Below are 13,169 nucleotides of genomic sequence, written 5' to 3' on the forward strand. Positions count from 1 at the left end.
CTCTGCAAGAAAGAAAATAACTAAATAATGAAATAAAATAAAAAAAAATTAGAGCCAAATAGTTGTCTTAGCGTTTCAATAACCAGGCAGGAGCAATGAGTTCTGACGTTTAGGATATGTGAATGTTTTGCCGCTTAGCACCTGTCACATGTTTTCCCGCGCTAATGCTAATGTGCCGCGTCAACCAGGGGATTTCCCGCGCTTGCCGCTGGTTACTTACCCTCCAGCGCTTCAACAAAGGCATTTACTCGTTGATAGCACCATGAGTGGGTACACGCCGTTCTCAAAAATGATGAATGAACAAGCAATCCCATAGTCAGTGAAAACTGGCGAAGGGATAGGGCAATGCATTGGTTCATGCCCCAGTAAGGGTCGTCATAAGATCGGCAGCGAACCACCAACAAACGAGGTCTATATACGACTAAGAATCAGTTATGGTATGTATTGAAAAATACTGTACCTTGATTGGCTGAGGTTCTGGTGAATAAGGCACAATACAACTAGCTTGAAACCTTTCCTTGAGCACATTATGTGGCTCAGTTTTAACAAGCTTCGTGGGATAGCTGAACTGACGTCTTTGAGGTGTTGATCCTTGGAAGTAATCAGAATGCCTGCTCTCACATCAACCTCGTTCCCAGGGTCTCTCTTCTTCCCGCCCCAGCGAGAGAGAGGTTGGAGCTGGTCACGTGACAGCAGACGACAAACTTCTCCCCAGTCGGGGTACGCTCGCTCAATTATTTTATTCGCAAGAGCCCATCAGAGATTTTCAAGCGGGTGCGATTTAAGCAAGCGAAATGCGAGAGATTTGGCGCAGTTTCATGCCGTCTACAAAAATCGTATATTAAGTACAATCTAGGGAATTTCAAACGGTCAATGAAGCAGAGGTTTATCATAAATTCTACCACTTGAACCGGAGTAATTTATCTACACTGGTTGGAACTGATTCCATGAATTCTACCAGAAATAGCATTTATTCAAGCTTAAACTGCGGTAATAAGTACATTTTTTGCTCTATAAAATGAAATGTAGTTCATAAAAAATTCTTTCAGTAAGTGCATTATAATTCATCACTCACAAGAAAATACCGATACATTCTTCTTGTTAATAGTAATCTGTTTATTTACATGTAATTCGCGAAGCACAATATTGAATGTTTATTTGGTCACCGATTTCCTGTAATTAAATACACTGTAAATACATTGTTTTCGATCAGAATCAGCGCTCTGAGCTCAATAGTTTTCGTTTAACTACGTCTTAAAGTCAAGAACGTAGGGAATAAACTAAGATGAAAAGTACCTTTGAATTTTACATTTCACACGCGGCTTGCCTCAGTCCGTTGGTATATTTCTGAACACTTGGTGTCTTGGTGTTCCATTCGGCAAAACTAAAATTGATCTTCTTTCCCATTTCACCCCATTTGGAGCTCTGTTAAAGGTGTAAAGCCAGCGATACCTCTGTTCTAATCACCATGCCTGTTTAGGTTTTGACTCAAGCGTCCCCCTTTCCCTCTGGCGTCCCGAAACGTTACGACTGTTTTTAAAATAATTCCTTTGGATTAACAACACTCTACCTGAGTGGAAGAAACGTGAACCTCTTCCAGGTCTCAAGTGAGCGTGTGATGTAGAAATGCTTGGTTGTAAAACCGCTTGTTGTCGTAAAGTTCGTAGCTGGCTTCTCCTTCCTTCCGAGAAAGCGACAACTGCATATTCTACTACCCCTCCCTAACGACAAATTGTGTCAAGCACCCAGATTTTGGGTGCCACGTGACCAGCTCTCTCTCTCTCTCTCTCGCTGGGGTGGGAAGAAGAGAGACCCTGGGAACGAGGTTGGCTCTCACATAAGGAACAAATCTACGAATTCGGACATTTCTAAGGTCGCATATGTACTGAACACTATATTGCTACTGAAAATACCCCTTATATCGCATCTGCGCAAGCCTGTTGCGTAGCATTCTTTGAAAATTATTGGCACGCGCTTCAAACTGAAGACAAAGTTGGGTGCAAACTAATCCTCACCAACTATCAAATTTTCACTGATCACGTTAAAGACATATTCTGTTCACTTCAAAAGCCAGAAAAAAGCATGGAAAAAAAAAGAATTGCTATCAAACTCGGATTTAGGTAAAAATAGAAGGTTTGCCTTGAGAAAGGACGTGTTTGTCAATGTAGTCGCGTATCCAAATCCCGGATATTCCATCCCACTTTTTTGACAAACCTTTTTTTGGAAGGTCATCCTTCAGTTCCTCCACCAGAAACTGGTTCACTCTTGTACCGACTTGTTCAACAAGTTTGTTCTGGTCACGTGTCCATGTGTTCACCATCTCTGATTGGTCAGATAACTGGCGTTCTTGTGTCACAGCCATTTCATTCAGCGTGTTACCATGGCAATCTAACGCGTGCTTCACGTGACTCAAATGTCTCTCCACTTGCTCTTCGCATACCTAGCGAAAAAAAGATCAGCAAATCTATAGAACTAATCTACATACATACATGTACCTTGTTTCATGACGGCGAGAAATGACAGGCGGCGTCACTCGCAGGCTACATAACGAGCCAAAACTAATAAAATGATCTTTAGCAGGTTTTGGAATTATGGATTAAGATCGCAAATCACTTTGACTGCGAGCTGCTGTTGGGTCGAACAGGATTTGATGGAGTCCAGATGCTCAGAAAACGATTCTTCCAACATGTTCTGCCACTGAACAGCAAGCTGCGAAAAAAAGAAAAAAAAAGTTCAGTTATTTGACTCAAATAGTTTTCCTTTCCCCAGTCCTAAAATTCCTAAACAATCCCTGCATGTGGATTATGGTTCAAGTGTCATACATCTGTGAATGAAAATAGTATTTTCTATTTTGAATGTAACGTATTGATCTACGATCGGGATGGTATAAACCCAGTCATGTCCAATACTCACCACTTTACGACTCGTACCAGTCGTACGAGCCAAGTGGTGAGTGTGACACTTTTAATGAAAATAACATGAAGTTTGATTTGGTAAAACTGCATCTCATTAAAGGAGGTCCTGGCCTGCCAAATTCGTACGAGTCGTACGACTCGTTCAAGTGGTGAAACTGCATCTCATTAAAGAAGGTCCTGGCCTGGCAGATTCGTACGAGTCGTACGACTCGTTCAAGTGGTGAAACTGCATCTCATTAAGTAAGGATTCTTTAATCCATGAGCCGAACCAAGCGCACTACACATGAATATATCTCGTTCTTTAATCCATGAACCGAAACAAGTACGCTACACATGAAAATACCTCGTTCTTTAATCCATGAGCCGAAACAAGCGCACTACGCATGAATATATCTCGTTCTTTAATCATGAACCGAACCAAGCGCACTACACATGAATATATCTCGTTCTTTAATCCATGAGCCGAAACAAGCACGCTACACATAAAATACCTCGTTCTTTAATCCATGAGCCGAAACAAGCACGCTACACATGAAAATACCTCGTTCTTTAATCCATGAGCCGAAACAAGCGCACTACACATGAATATATCTCGTTCTTTAATCCATGAACCGAAACAAGCACGCTACACATGAATATATCTCGTTCCTCAATCCACTGAACCGAAACAACCGCGCTTCACGTGTATATAACTCGTTCTTTAATCCATGAACCGAAACAAGCACGCTTGAATATATCTCGTTCTCGTTCTATCAGCGTGAGCGACCAAATGATGCGTTTCTCGTTGAAACAGAAAATGAACTAGAAGTAAACAAAATCTAAACTAGGGGCTGATGCTGTAAAATACAACAAATATAAGTTTTCTTCGTTCTTTAGTGTGAGAAACTAAATGATGCGTTTCTTACAAAACAAAAACTTACAATCGACTGGAACTAGGAAACGTGTTTTCCTGACAACTAATGCAGAATACTATAGATTAAAATTTGTATTTTATGGAAAAAGTAGACTGTGCGGTAGTATTGGTCAATAACTTTAGTGGCATTTGGTGGCTCCTAAAGGAGCCGTTGTGAGAGATCATTTTGTAATGACTCTCTTTTACTTCGGTAACCCATTGAGGTACAGAAGTTTGTTGTAGTCTACGTCAAAGTAGAACCACAGATAGCTTTTTGCTCGGCATTGTTGAGGACAAAATCTACTTGTCTTGCCCTCTTTTCTGCTTTAACTGTTGAGTCCGCCCAGTGCTGCGCCAGCATTATCCATCTTCTGATAAGGGTTGGCTCACAACCGTTGCCGATGAGAAAGAGAACCAACTTGAAGGTTTCGGTGTCACCCATGGGTTTTCTCCAGACTATGAGCGGCATTTCCTTTGGCCACGATTTTAAAGGAAAGAATGCGTCCCCGTCAATTACTCTCGTCAACTGCCTTCTTTCCTCTACTACTTCTGCTCGTGACAGTAAACGAGTTTCTTCTCGATACAGACGTAACGTTGCCATCACGCGTCCTTTTGAAAAGTGCTCTATGAAAGCTGCAATCCTGCATCATGGTTTAAACACCCTCAATTACAATTTTATCACCTTCCCTCGACAGAAAGGTTGATTGTTTGGATCAACAGTTATTCAATGTAATCGCACTAGCTATTGTTGGTAAATTTGCCGCAAACAATCGGCTCGAGTATATTCAACCGGTTCCCATCAACACTATCATATCTACCAGTCGCTCGGTTTGCTGTTAGGTTGGCATAAGACGGAGTTGTTTTAATCCGTTTTATCAGCGCGCTGGCCGATTTTAAATTCCTTATTCCTTTTTTAAATGCCTTATTAAAAAAACAAACCTCTGAATTTCGATCTTTTCCTTTTCTTCATTGTTCGCTCCTTTTATTTTTTAATAAACACAGGACTCGCGTTGCTCGGTTGTCAATAGTAAGTTGTTATAGTTGACATCAAACACCTCCAATGTCTTAAAATGATTTCTAATTTCATCTCACCTTTCTATTGGTCAAGTTCGATTCCTTCCCTATGTCGGAAACAGGGAGAGCTTCAGTTTACTTGTGGCCAAACGCGGAACCACAAAACATAAATTGAAGTATGGAACAGAAATAAATATCGACGAAAACAGAAGGCAATGATAGAGGCCATGAAGTAAAGAAGAAATGAATGTGTGTTTGTCTTACGGCTTGTTTTAAAACAAACGGTAATAGCTAGGGTAGCCTCCCACGCAGTCGCTTTTAAGGGACTCGTATTACCTCCTCCCCACAAACGCCTGCTTACCCAAGCGCCACATTCCTTTCCGCCACTAAGCCAATCACAGTGAACCTTCTAAAATCTGGAAGGTTGACCTTGACCTCAGAACGCCACTCGCGGGAACAGTGAAAAACATCACAACGGAGACAGCACTTGACCGAGCTTACGTGAGCTTTTAGCACCGTGTGCCCTACATTCAAAATTTCTCGTGTGAATGCCTATCAACTGACTGCAATAAAAAAATTCGTGACGGGAAATAGCGATATTTTCGTCAATTTGCCGACTGGTTACGCAAAGTCGCTTTAATATTTATCAAGCTTTGCCTTCAATCTTGTCGAACTTGTCTGTGTGGAGGAAACCGAAATATTACCCGATATGTCCGTAAACTTTAAAGATTTTGCAGTTGAAACTCGCTTTGTTGTTGCAATTTGTTCGGGGGCATGTGCGACATTTTCCCTGATTTTCCGCAAGGACCAAAAGTTGATATTCGATCAGCTCCTTGTCGTTTAACTTTCCGTTTAATAGTCTTTAATGGACTGATAAATACTGCAGGTCTCCCCTTGATACCTTCTCCATTCTTCTTTGCTTTCTCGAATCGAGTTAGTCTGTCGTAGCACTTCGTACAAACAAACAAATCTGCTCCAGAGTTTCCGCACTCGTAAGAAGCGTAAGAAGCGTAAGAAGAAATGAATGCTTATAGGCAGTAACAAGAAGTTACAGAGGAAAATAGCTCTAACTGTTTCAATCTTTGATCATTGTATAAACAATGTTACTTGTTTTAAATATCTTGGAATCTTAATATCGTCTGATTTTTCGTGGACAAATCATGTCGAATACATGGCAGGGAAAGTTAATCAAAGGCTTGGCCTACTTAGACGCATTAAGCATTTGTTACCGTTTAAGGCGCGCATCCTTTTTTACAAAAGCCTTGTTATGCCCTTATTCGAGTATGCTGATTTAGTTTGGGGCCTTACAAACACGGACTGATATTTTCTAAGTCTCCCTAATGAGATGCATTTTTCGACTCGACAATTTACTTTGTCGACTCGAAACTACTTCTGTCCACCCGTACGACTCGTACGAGTCGACAACAGATTCTTAGGGCCCTGACAGCCTTACAAACACGGACTGATATTTTCTAAGTCTCCCTAATGAGATGCATTTTTCGACTCGACAATTTACTTTCTCGACTCGAAAATGCTTCTGTCCACCCGTACGACTCGTACGAGTCGACAACTGATTGCTAGGGCCATACAGCCTTACAAACACGGACTGATATTTTCTAAGTCTCCCTAATGAGATGCATTTTTCGACTCGACAATTTACTTTCTCGACTCGAAAATGCTTCTGTCCACCCGTACGACTCGTACGAGTCGACAACAGATTCCTAGGGCCCTCGGCCTTACAAACACGGACTGATATTTTCTAAGTCTCCCTAATGAGATGCATTTTTCGACTCGACAATTTACTTGGTCGACTCGAAAATACTTCTGTCCACCCGTACGACTCGTACGAGTCGACAACTGATTGCTAAGGCCCTGCAGCCTTACAACACGGACTGATATTTTCTAAGTCTCCCTAATGAGATGCATTTTTCGACTCGACAATTTACTTGGTCGACTCGAAAATGCTTCTGTCCACCCGTACGACTCGTACGAGTCGACAACAGATTCCCAGGGCCCTCGGCCTTACCAACACGGACTGATATTTCCTAAGTCTCCCTAATGAGATGCACCCCTAAAAATTAAAAGCAACATCATGTAATTCCACGAAAATGTAACTACTTCACCACTTGCACTAAACTGACCAGTGGAACAATTTTTCCACGACTCGTACGAGTTGTAAAGGCACTTTCACGACCCGAACAAGTGGTGAGTATTGGACAACCCTCTATAAACCTGGGGGCCGAATGTCTTCAGGAGTTTGCTAAAGCGCCTACCTAGTTACTGAGGACACTTTTGTGTAGCAAACCTCTTCACGCTTCACATACCTCACTAACTTTGCGAGAAACGGTAACAGCATTTTCCTCAACAACTTTTTGAAGATTGGTGATCTCGTGAACTTGTTCTTTTGCTTTGAAAGAAAAAAAAGCTATTCCAACAAGATGCTGAAATTTGAGGGCATGGCCTGTTTGAGACAATGATATATTGTTGTGAGCTGACCTTGAGTATGTCAAATTTTAAATTATGCGATGATTATTACAAAGTGCGACAGAACAGACAGTAATGAAAGCACTGTTTTCTAATCTATGGCTCAGCTAAACCGTAGTTTTTTTTAATAAAAGCCCCATCCACCATACGCCATCCCCCATCCGCCATCCGCCATCGCCGTCCGCATCTCCGTTTTACAGAGTCCCTGGAAGGAAAGTATTTATTAGCAGAGCATGATGGGCAAAAGCGGCGAAAGAGCCGAAAGAGCCTGGGGAGGAGGTCCACCGATCGCCATCTCCCACCCCTTCAAAGGCTTATTATTGTCTCGACCAATGATCACTAAACCCAAGAGACTATGAGGTAAGAGAGCGAATCCTCCATACATGCCCCTCTTCCTATGAAAATTTTTTTCAATCTATTTTTGTTTGCGTTGCTATTTTCATGTCGACATCTTATTGGTCAGTTAGAGTGACGTCATTTAATTTTAAACTCAATGGCGGATTATAATTTCCCAAAATAGCATGGCGCGAACTAAAAAAAGATTGAAAATAATTATCATGGGGCACAGGGATTCGCTCTCTTACCTCATAGTCTCTTGCTGAAGCGTAAACGAAAATTCAGAAGTCGAGTTGAAAATATGCGAGGTCGATTTTGAAATATTAGGCGGTGAGTGGCAAAATGCGCCGAGTGAGTATCAAATGCAAAGTTCGCATATCAGTCAAATGTAGACAACTAGTTCAGGCATCAAAACTAAAAACAGTATCAGTGTATTAAAATTAGTTCGGTGTTTAGTTTAATTCACAGTGTCGAGTTGAAAATTGCACGGTTCGACTATGTAATTTGACGAAGCGAGTTGAAAATGTACAGCGAGCCCGGGGGGGGGGGGGGGTACTCCCCTATATAAGGTATATAGGTATGTGCCGCCCCAAAGGGTATGGTTTTTGAGCCGTTTTGGTCTCAGTGAAAACGGGTATAGATTTTGACAATTACGGTCTGAAATCGGGTCGGGTTTTTGGGGCGGGGAACATTTACGAAAGCTTACAAACATATTTTTCTTCTCAGTACGTAACTGGAACGACTAACTGATAGCGAGAAAAAGAAATAGATAAACTATGTCATTCCAGCTTACTTTTACTCCTTGCGTCAACTTCCGTTCGGCACTGATGCATAATTATCAGGTCTGAAAACGGGTATGAATTTTAGAGGTCAGGTCTGAAAACGGGTGTGGAAAATGGCATGTTTAGGTTTGAAATAGGGTCGGGATTTGAAGACCCGGGCGGCACACCCCCACCAAGAATTCCGAGGAGTACCCCCCCCCCCCCCCCCCGGGACAGCGAGCAAGGTCAAATACAAAAGTTGAGTTAAAAACCCAAAAGACGAGTGTAAAAACGTTTTCCAATGATGTTAAATCTAAAAGAAGAGTGTAAAATTTTGAATTCAACTGTAAAATTAATTGTTGAGGTTGAAAATTTAAATGATGAACCTAAAATTTTAACCATGAATTTTGGCGGGGATCGTACGCCATACTTATGGAGGTCGCGTGACATTTGGTCACGGACCCACCGCTGGTGAATTAACACTAGAATGAGTCCTCAGGTGAGACTCGGGGGAAATTGAATCTCGTCACTGTAAGACCCATATCCCAAAGATGACGCCATTTTGGCTGAACCTCGGAAGTCGTTGAATACAAAACCAGTAAGCAAAAGTTCATTTTATTAATTAACTATTACAGTCAAATTCATTACCACGCGACCTGGTTTCAAACCTTACAAAACGACGTCCGTCAATCAAGCATACACACGGGTTACCGAAGGGTAATGCACGTTTATCCGTTTGTCTTGGAGAGGAAAGTATGTTTTCCTATGGGTTTGCCATAAAACGCATAGGACACCCTCCTTTGTAACAATAAACACCTCTTAAACTGGGTCCATTTTACATAAAAGTGCCCTGTCGGTATCTGTATAGGAAAGATTTTCGCAGAACCCCATACATTAATTATTTAAACATTTTGCGACTTAAACTCTTATGTGTGCTGTGCTGGCATAAATCTTACCTTCTTTTCTTGCAAAACGTGAGGTCCACATTGATCGATGGAAGACAATATATTTTTTATTATCATTCAAAGTAGCTTATAATTCTTTTCTCGTACTATTTAAGTCCTAAAAGAGCACAAAAACATTTTTTCTGATCATGTAGCCTTAATATAAAATTATATATTACAAATCTGTTGCTATGACATTATAATACTATGACAATATCTTGGCTTTCTGAAATGACTTGTAACACCTCCATTGTTTGCAAATCATGTGCAAATTTACGTCAATAACCTGCAGTTTTGATAGCTTTTCTTGAAATGTCACAAAATGTTGAGCACAAAAATCTGCAACTACTCTGACACTGAGCATGGCAAAACTTTAAGCTATGGAAATTTAGTTACATTGGAAAAAAGCAGCTTCTGTGGAAACACCATTAGTAACTATAGTAACAGTCATAATGTCTTTTACAGAAAATTCATTTTAGTAACTTTTTTATTAAAAGGAAGATATCAAATGTTGCATAGATGCGAAAGACCAAGACATATTGCCCATGGGAAACTCTGAGGCAAAAGCACAGGCTTTCATCTTTTGTCTGGTCAACTGTGCCTTTAGGTTAAAAACGTAAGCCTTTCTTAAGGCGCCATTTAGTACTCCAAACAGATCAAAAGAAAATAAAAAGTAAACAATATATAAACAAATAAAATTGTAATAAATGAACACATTGTTGAAATGTGTTTCTGTGCTTGCTAAGCTTATTTGAAGCTTGCAAGGGCTGTTTTACAAACTTGAAGCTGCATTTACACTGATATATTTCTATATTTCATGTTGTAAAACCATGTCACAAGCTTCAAATAAAGTTCAACTTTGTGTTTATATTCCAGAGTATTTTCATTTCATCTGGACCTGTTTAAAAAGCCCTAAATAATATTTTAGTAGAAAGGCTTTTTTGATAACTGACACAGTCCACCACACAGTTGTTCAAATCCTGATTAAGCTAATCCTGGGTTAACGTGAACTTTGATTCCAGTATATTTACTAATTCATAAGGATTCGCTCAAAAGTTTTTGTCCCTAACTTTTGTCTTAGACGTTTCTTTACCATTGGCTTAAAATGAGCCTTTAAAATCATTTTTAATGAGCGAAATGAAAACCTTGGTTAAGTTTTAATCGTGGATTAGCGTTAATCGGCTTTTGAACAACCCAGCTCTGATGAATATCATAATTCTGTAGGCTATATCTACATATGAATATTTTTGACACTGCTTCCTTGGCCTCAAAAGGTAAGGTGATCAGCATTAATCTCCACCTCTCCTTCTCTGAAATCAGCCCATAGCAAGTGTTCACTTCAATTGTAACGTTTTGTAATCTTAATTACCGAAATTATTTTAAAGCAGTTTTGTACTGTTTCAACACTGTATTGTAAAAAGGTGTTCACTTTGCCAACACATGAAATCTGAGGTCTTTTAGGGAAAATTCGGTGATCACTCACGAAATCAACCCCGATCCCAAAATTATATAATATTATAAATTTTATCAAAATAAATGTTCTGGTTATTTAAAGGCGCCAGACAGTCGCCTTCCGCCACTGTTGCTCGGCGAGTATGTATATTTGTCGTGGGTCGTGGGTCGTGGGTGGATGTCGTGGGTCGTGGGTGTGGGTAAAAGTCGTGGGTAAAAAAATATTAAATAAATAAAATAAATAAACTAAAATAAATAACTTAAGAAAAACCTGGGTAAAAGTCGTGGGTAAAAATAAAACTATGCCGTAACGTTTGCTGAAAGACTGCTAAGTCACTGACTGGAAATAGCACTAGATCTTTATTCGCAAGATCAGTGGGTTTTTTTTTTTTTTGACACCACCGTGGGAAAGGGGAGGGGCAGTACGCAATCCAGATTTTTTGTTAGGTATATAAAGAAAACAAAGGAGAATTTTTGAGCTGTTTCCTCTGGATGTTAAGCGGGAAAATGGAACGGGGCTCTGGGAACGAGTGACATCGACTTCAAAAAAGGCTTCGAGTAGAGCAATCAATATTGTGGGTATTTAAGCCGATCAAAATAATCCTAGATCTACGAATAGCAACGCCTGGCAACTGTATCATTCCCTGTTGCGGAAAGGACGTAGTTTTCCAAAGGTACAGAACGGCTGTTAGACACGAGGTTTAGCCATATGGCCTTTGCGCTGTTCGGTTAAGGTTTGTCTTTTTTTTTTTTCGCTTCACCAACCTATTCCATAGGTAGTTGATGATTTCTTTGATTTAACTTTGTTGTTGTTGGTTTTTCTAGAGACATTAAGTTTTAGAAAGTATGGTTTTTGTCTCAGTAATGGTTTGTGTAAAAACAAAATTAGAAATAGAAGTACGGGAAACCAACTGTGTTGAAAATCTGTTCCAGGGGATTTACAAAGTAATAACGCAATGATCTACAGCGGATTAATAAAGCTTTAATATCAACAACGTAGTCACCGATTTCTGTAGCTTTAAAATCCGTTTCCTGTTCCCCGTTGGTAGTAGAAGTCTTTATCAAAAGATCGGACACAACATACGTGTTAGGCTACTAATAAATCTGCCCTTTGCCGTAGTGCCAGCCTTGCATTCAGTTTTGTATTTTCACGTTCAAGTGACGCCTGGCACGAGGTCTTTCACAAGAGAGATCCGGCAAAATTACAGGCAAGTTTAATTCCTGCGTTGTGTGGACCTCTGCATTCAAAAGTTTTTTATACGTGTTATACTTGTGGTTTACAACAACATCCCCGCAACATCCTCAACGGATGCGCTGATGTTTACGCTAGTACGTTCGGCCGTTTTCGGGGTTGGGGGGGAGTAGGGTGGTGGTACAAAGTGCCAAAGAACTCCCCCCTCCCATTTTTGCTTCTTTGGCAAACTTAGCCTGCGAGCAAGCTCTCTTGGGAGAGAGCTCCCAAAAGAGCTTGCTCGCAGGTTATGGCAAACTGCCTATACGGGGGCAAGCGATTGACACTACCTAAAGAGCTCGTCACGTGTTAATATTTTTTTAAGTTATTTATTTACATTTTTTTAAATTTTTTTAATTTTTTTTAAGTTATTTATTTTAGTTTATTTATTTTATTTTTTTACCCACGACTTTTACCCACACCCACGAACCACGACATGCACCCACGACCCACGACCCACGACAGATAGTCATACTCAAAGTTCGAAACACGACTGGACGCTTTCTGGCACTGCTACATTCCTCCAATTTTTTCTTAAAATCCTTTTCCTAGAGCCAAAAGTTTCCAATTCATGAATTTTTCAGAAGCGATGTTACCTGACATCGGATTTCCATACAAACACTGTTATTTCAAGCTTGTTTACCTACTCGTCAAAACCGTGCTAACGCCTATTTTAAACTCATATTTAATTTGACTTATATTGTTATTATTTTTAGCTTTTTATATCATGTTTAACGTTGGTGTGATGTCTAACGACCTTACCGACGAAATTGAATGTAAATTTAAAAATGTAAATGTAAAATACAAAGGTCAAACAAAGGTCTTATAAACGCTCAGTCATAAAGCTTGCGCTTCCTGTGTTGGCAAAAGGTGAGAAATAACTGCAGTCCGCTTGACGCACATCTTCCGAGTTACAATATCTCTAAAAAAAATTAATAGCCACCAACATGACATTATACATTTACGAACGAAGATGATTTTGGGGAATTGATTTAATTTCCGCGGAAGTTATCCTCATGATCTAGCCAGTCCCCTATTTTTCCGTGAGATTTTCGAGACTACGCTTCCATCTTGGTTTGTAAAGGCGAGCGCAACCTGGGGAGAGTGTTTAAACTACTGACGGCAATCTCGTACCCAGAG

The 13,169-nt window shown here is 40.2% G+C and overlaps 1 protein-coding gene across 1 annotated transcript; it reads right to left on the bottom strand.

Moving 5' to 3' along the window:
* Positions 1-2,116: 2,116 nt before the first annotated feature.
* Positions 2,117-9,797, bottom strand: LOC146474321 (uncharacterized). The gene is made up of 4 exons (XM_085117249.1): positions 9,743-9,797; positions 7,146-7,228; positions 2,614-2,709; positions 2,117-2,440 (listed from the first exon to the last, which is right to left on the bottom strand). Exons 1-4 carry the CDS (start codon positions 9,795-9,797, stop codon positions 2,117-2,119), a joined length of 558 nt encoding a protein of 185 aa, XP_084973375.1.
* Between the last annotated feature and the right edge of the window lie 3,372 nt (positions 9,798-13,169).

Source organism: Pavona decussata, unplaced genomic scaffold, assembly GCF_977016875.1.
Source record: "Pavona decussata unplaced genomic scaffold, jaPavDecu1.1 SCAFFOLD_90, whole genome shotgun sequence".
Classification (NCBI taxonomy): Eukaryota; Metazoa; Cnidaria; class Anthozoa; order Scleractinia; family Agariciidae; genus Pavona; species Pavona decussata.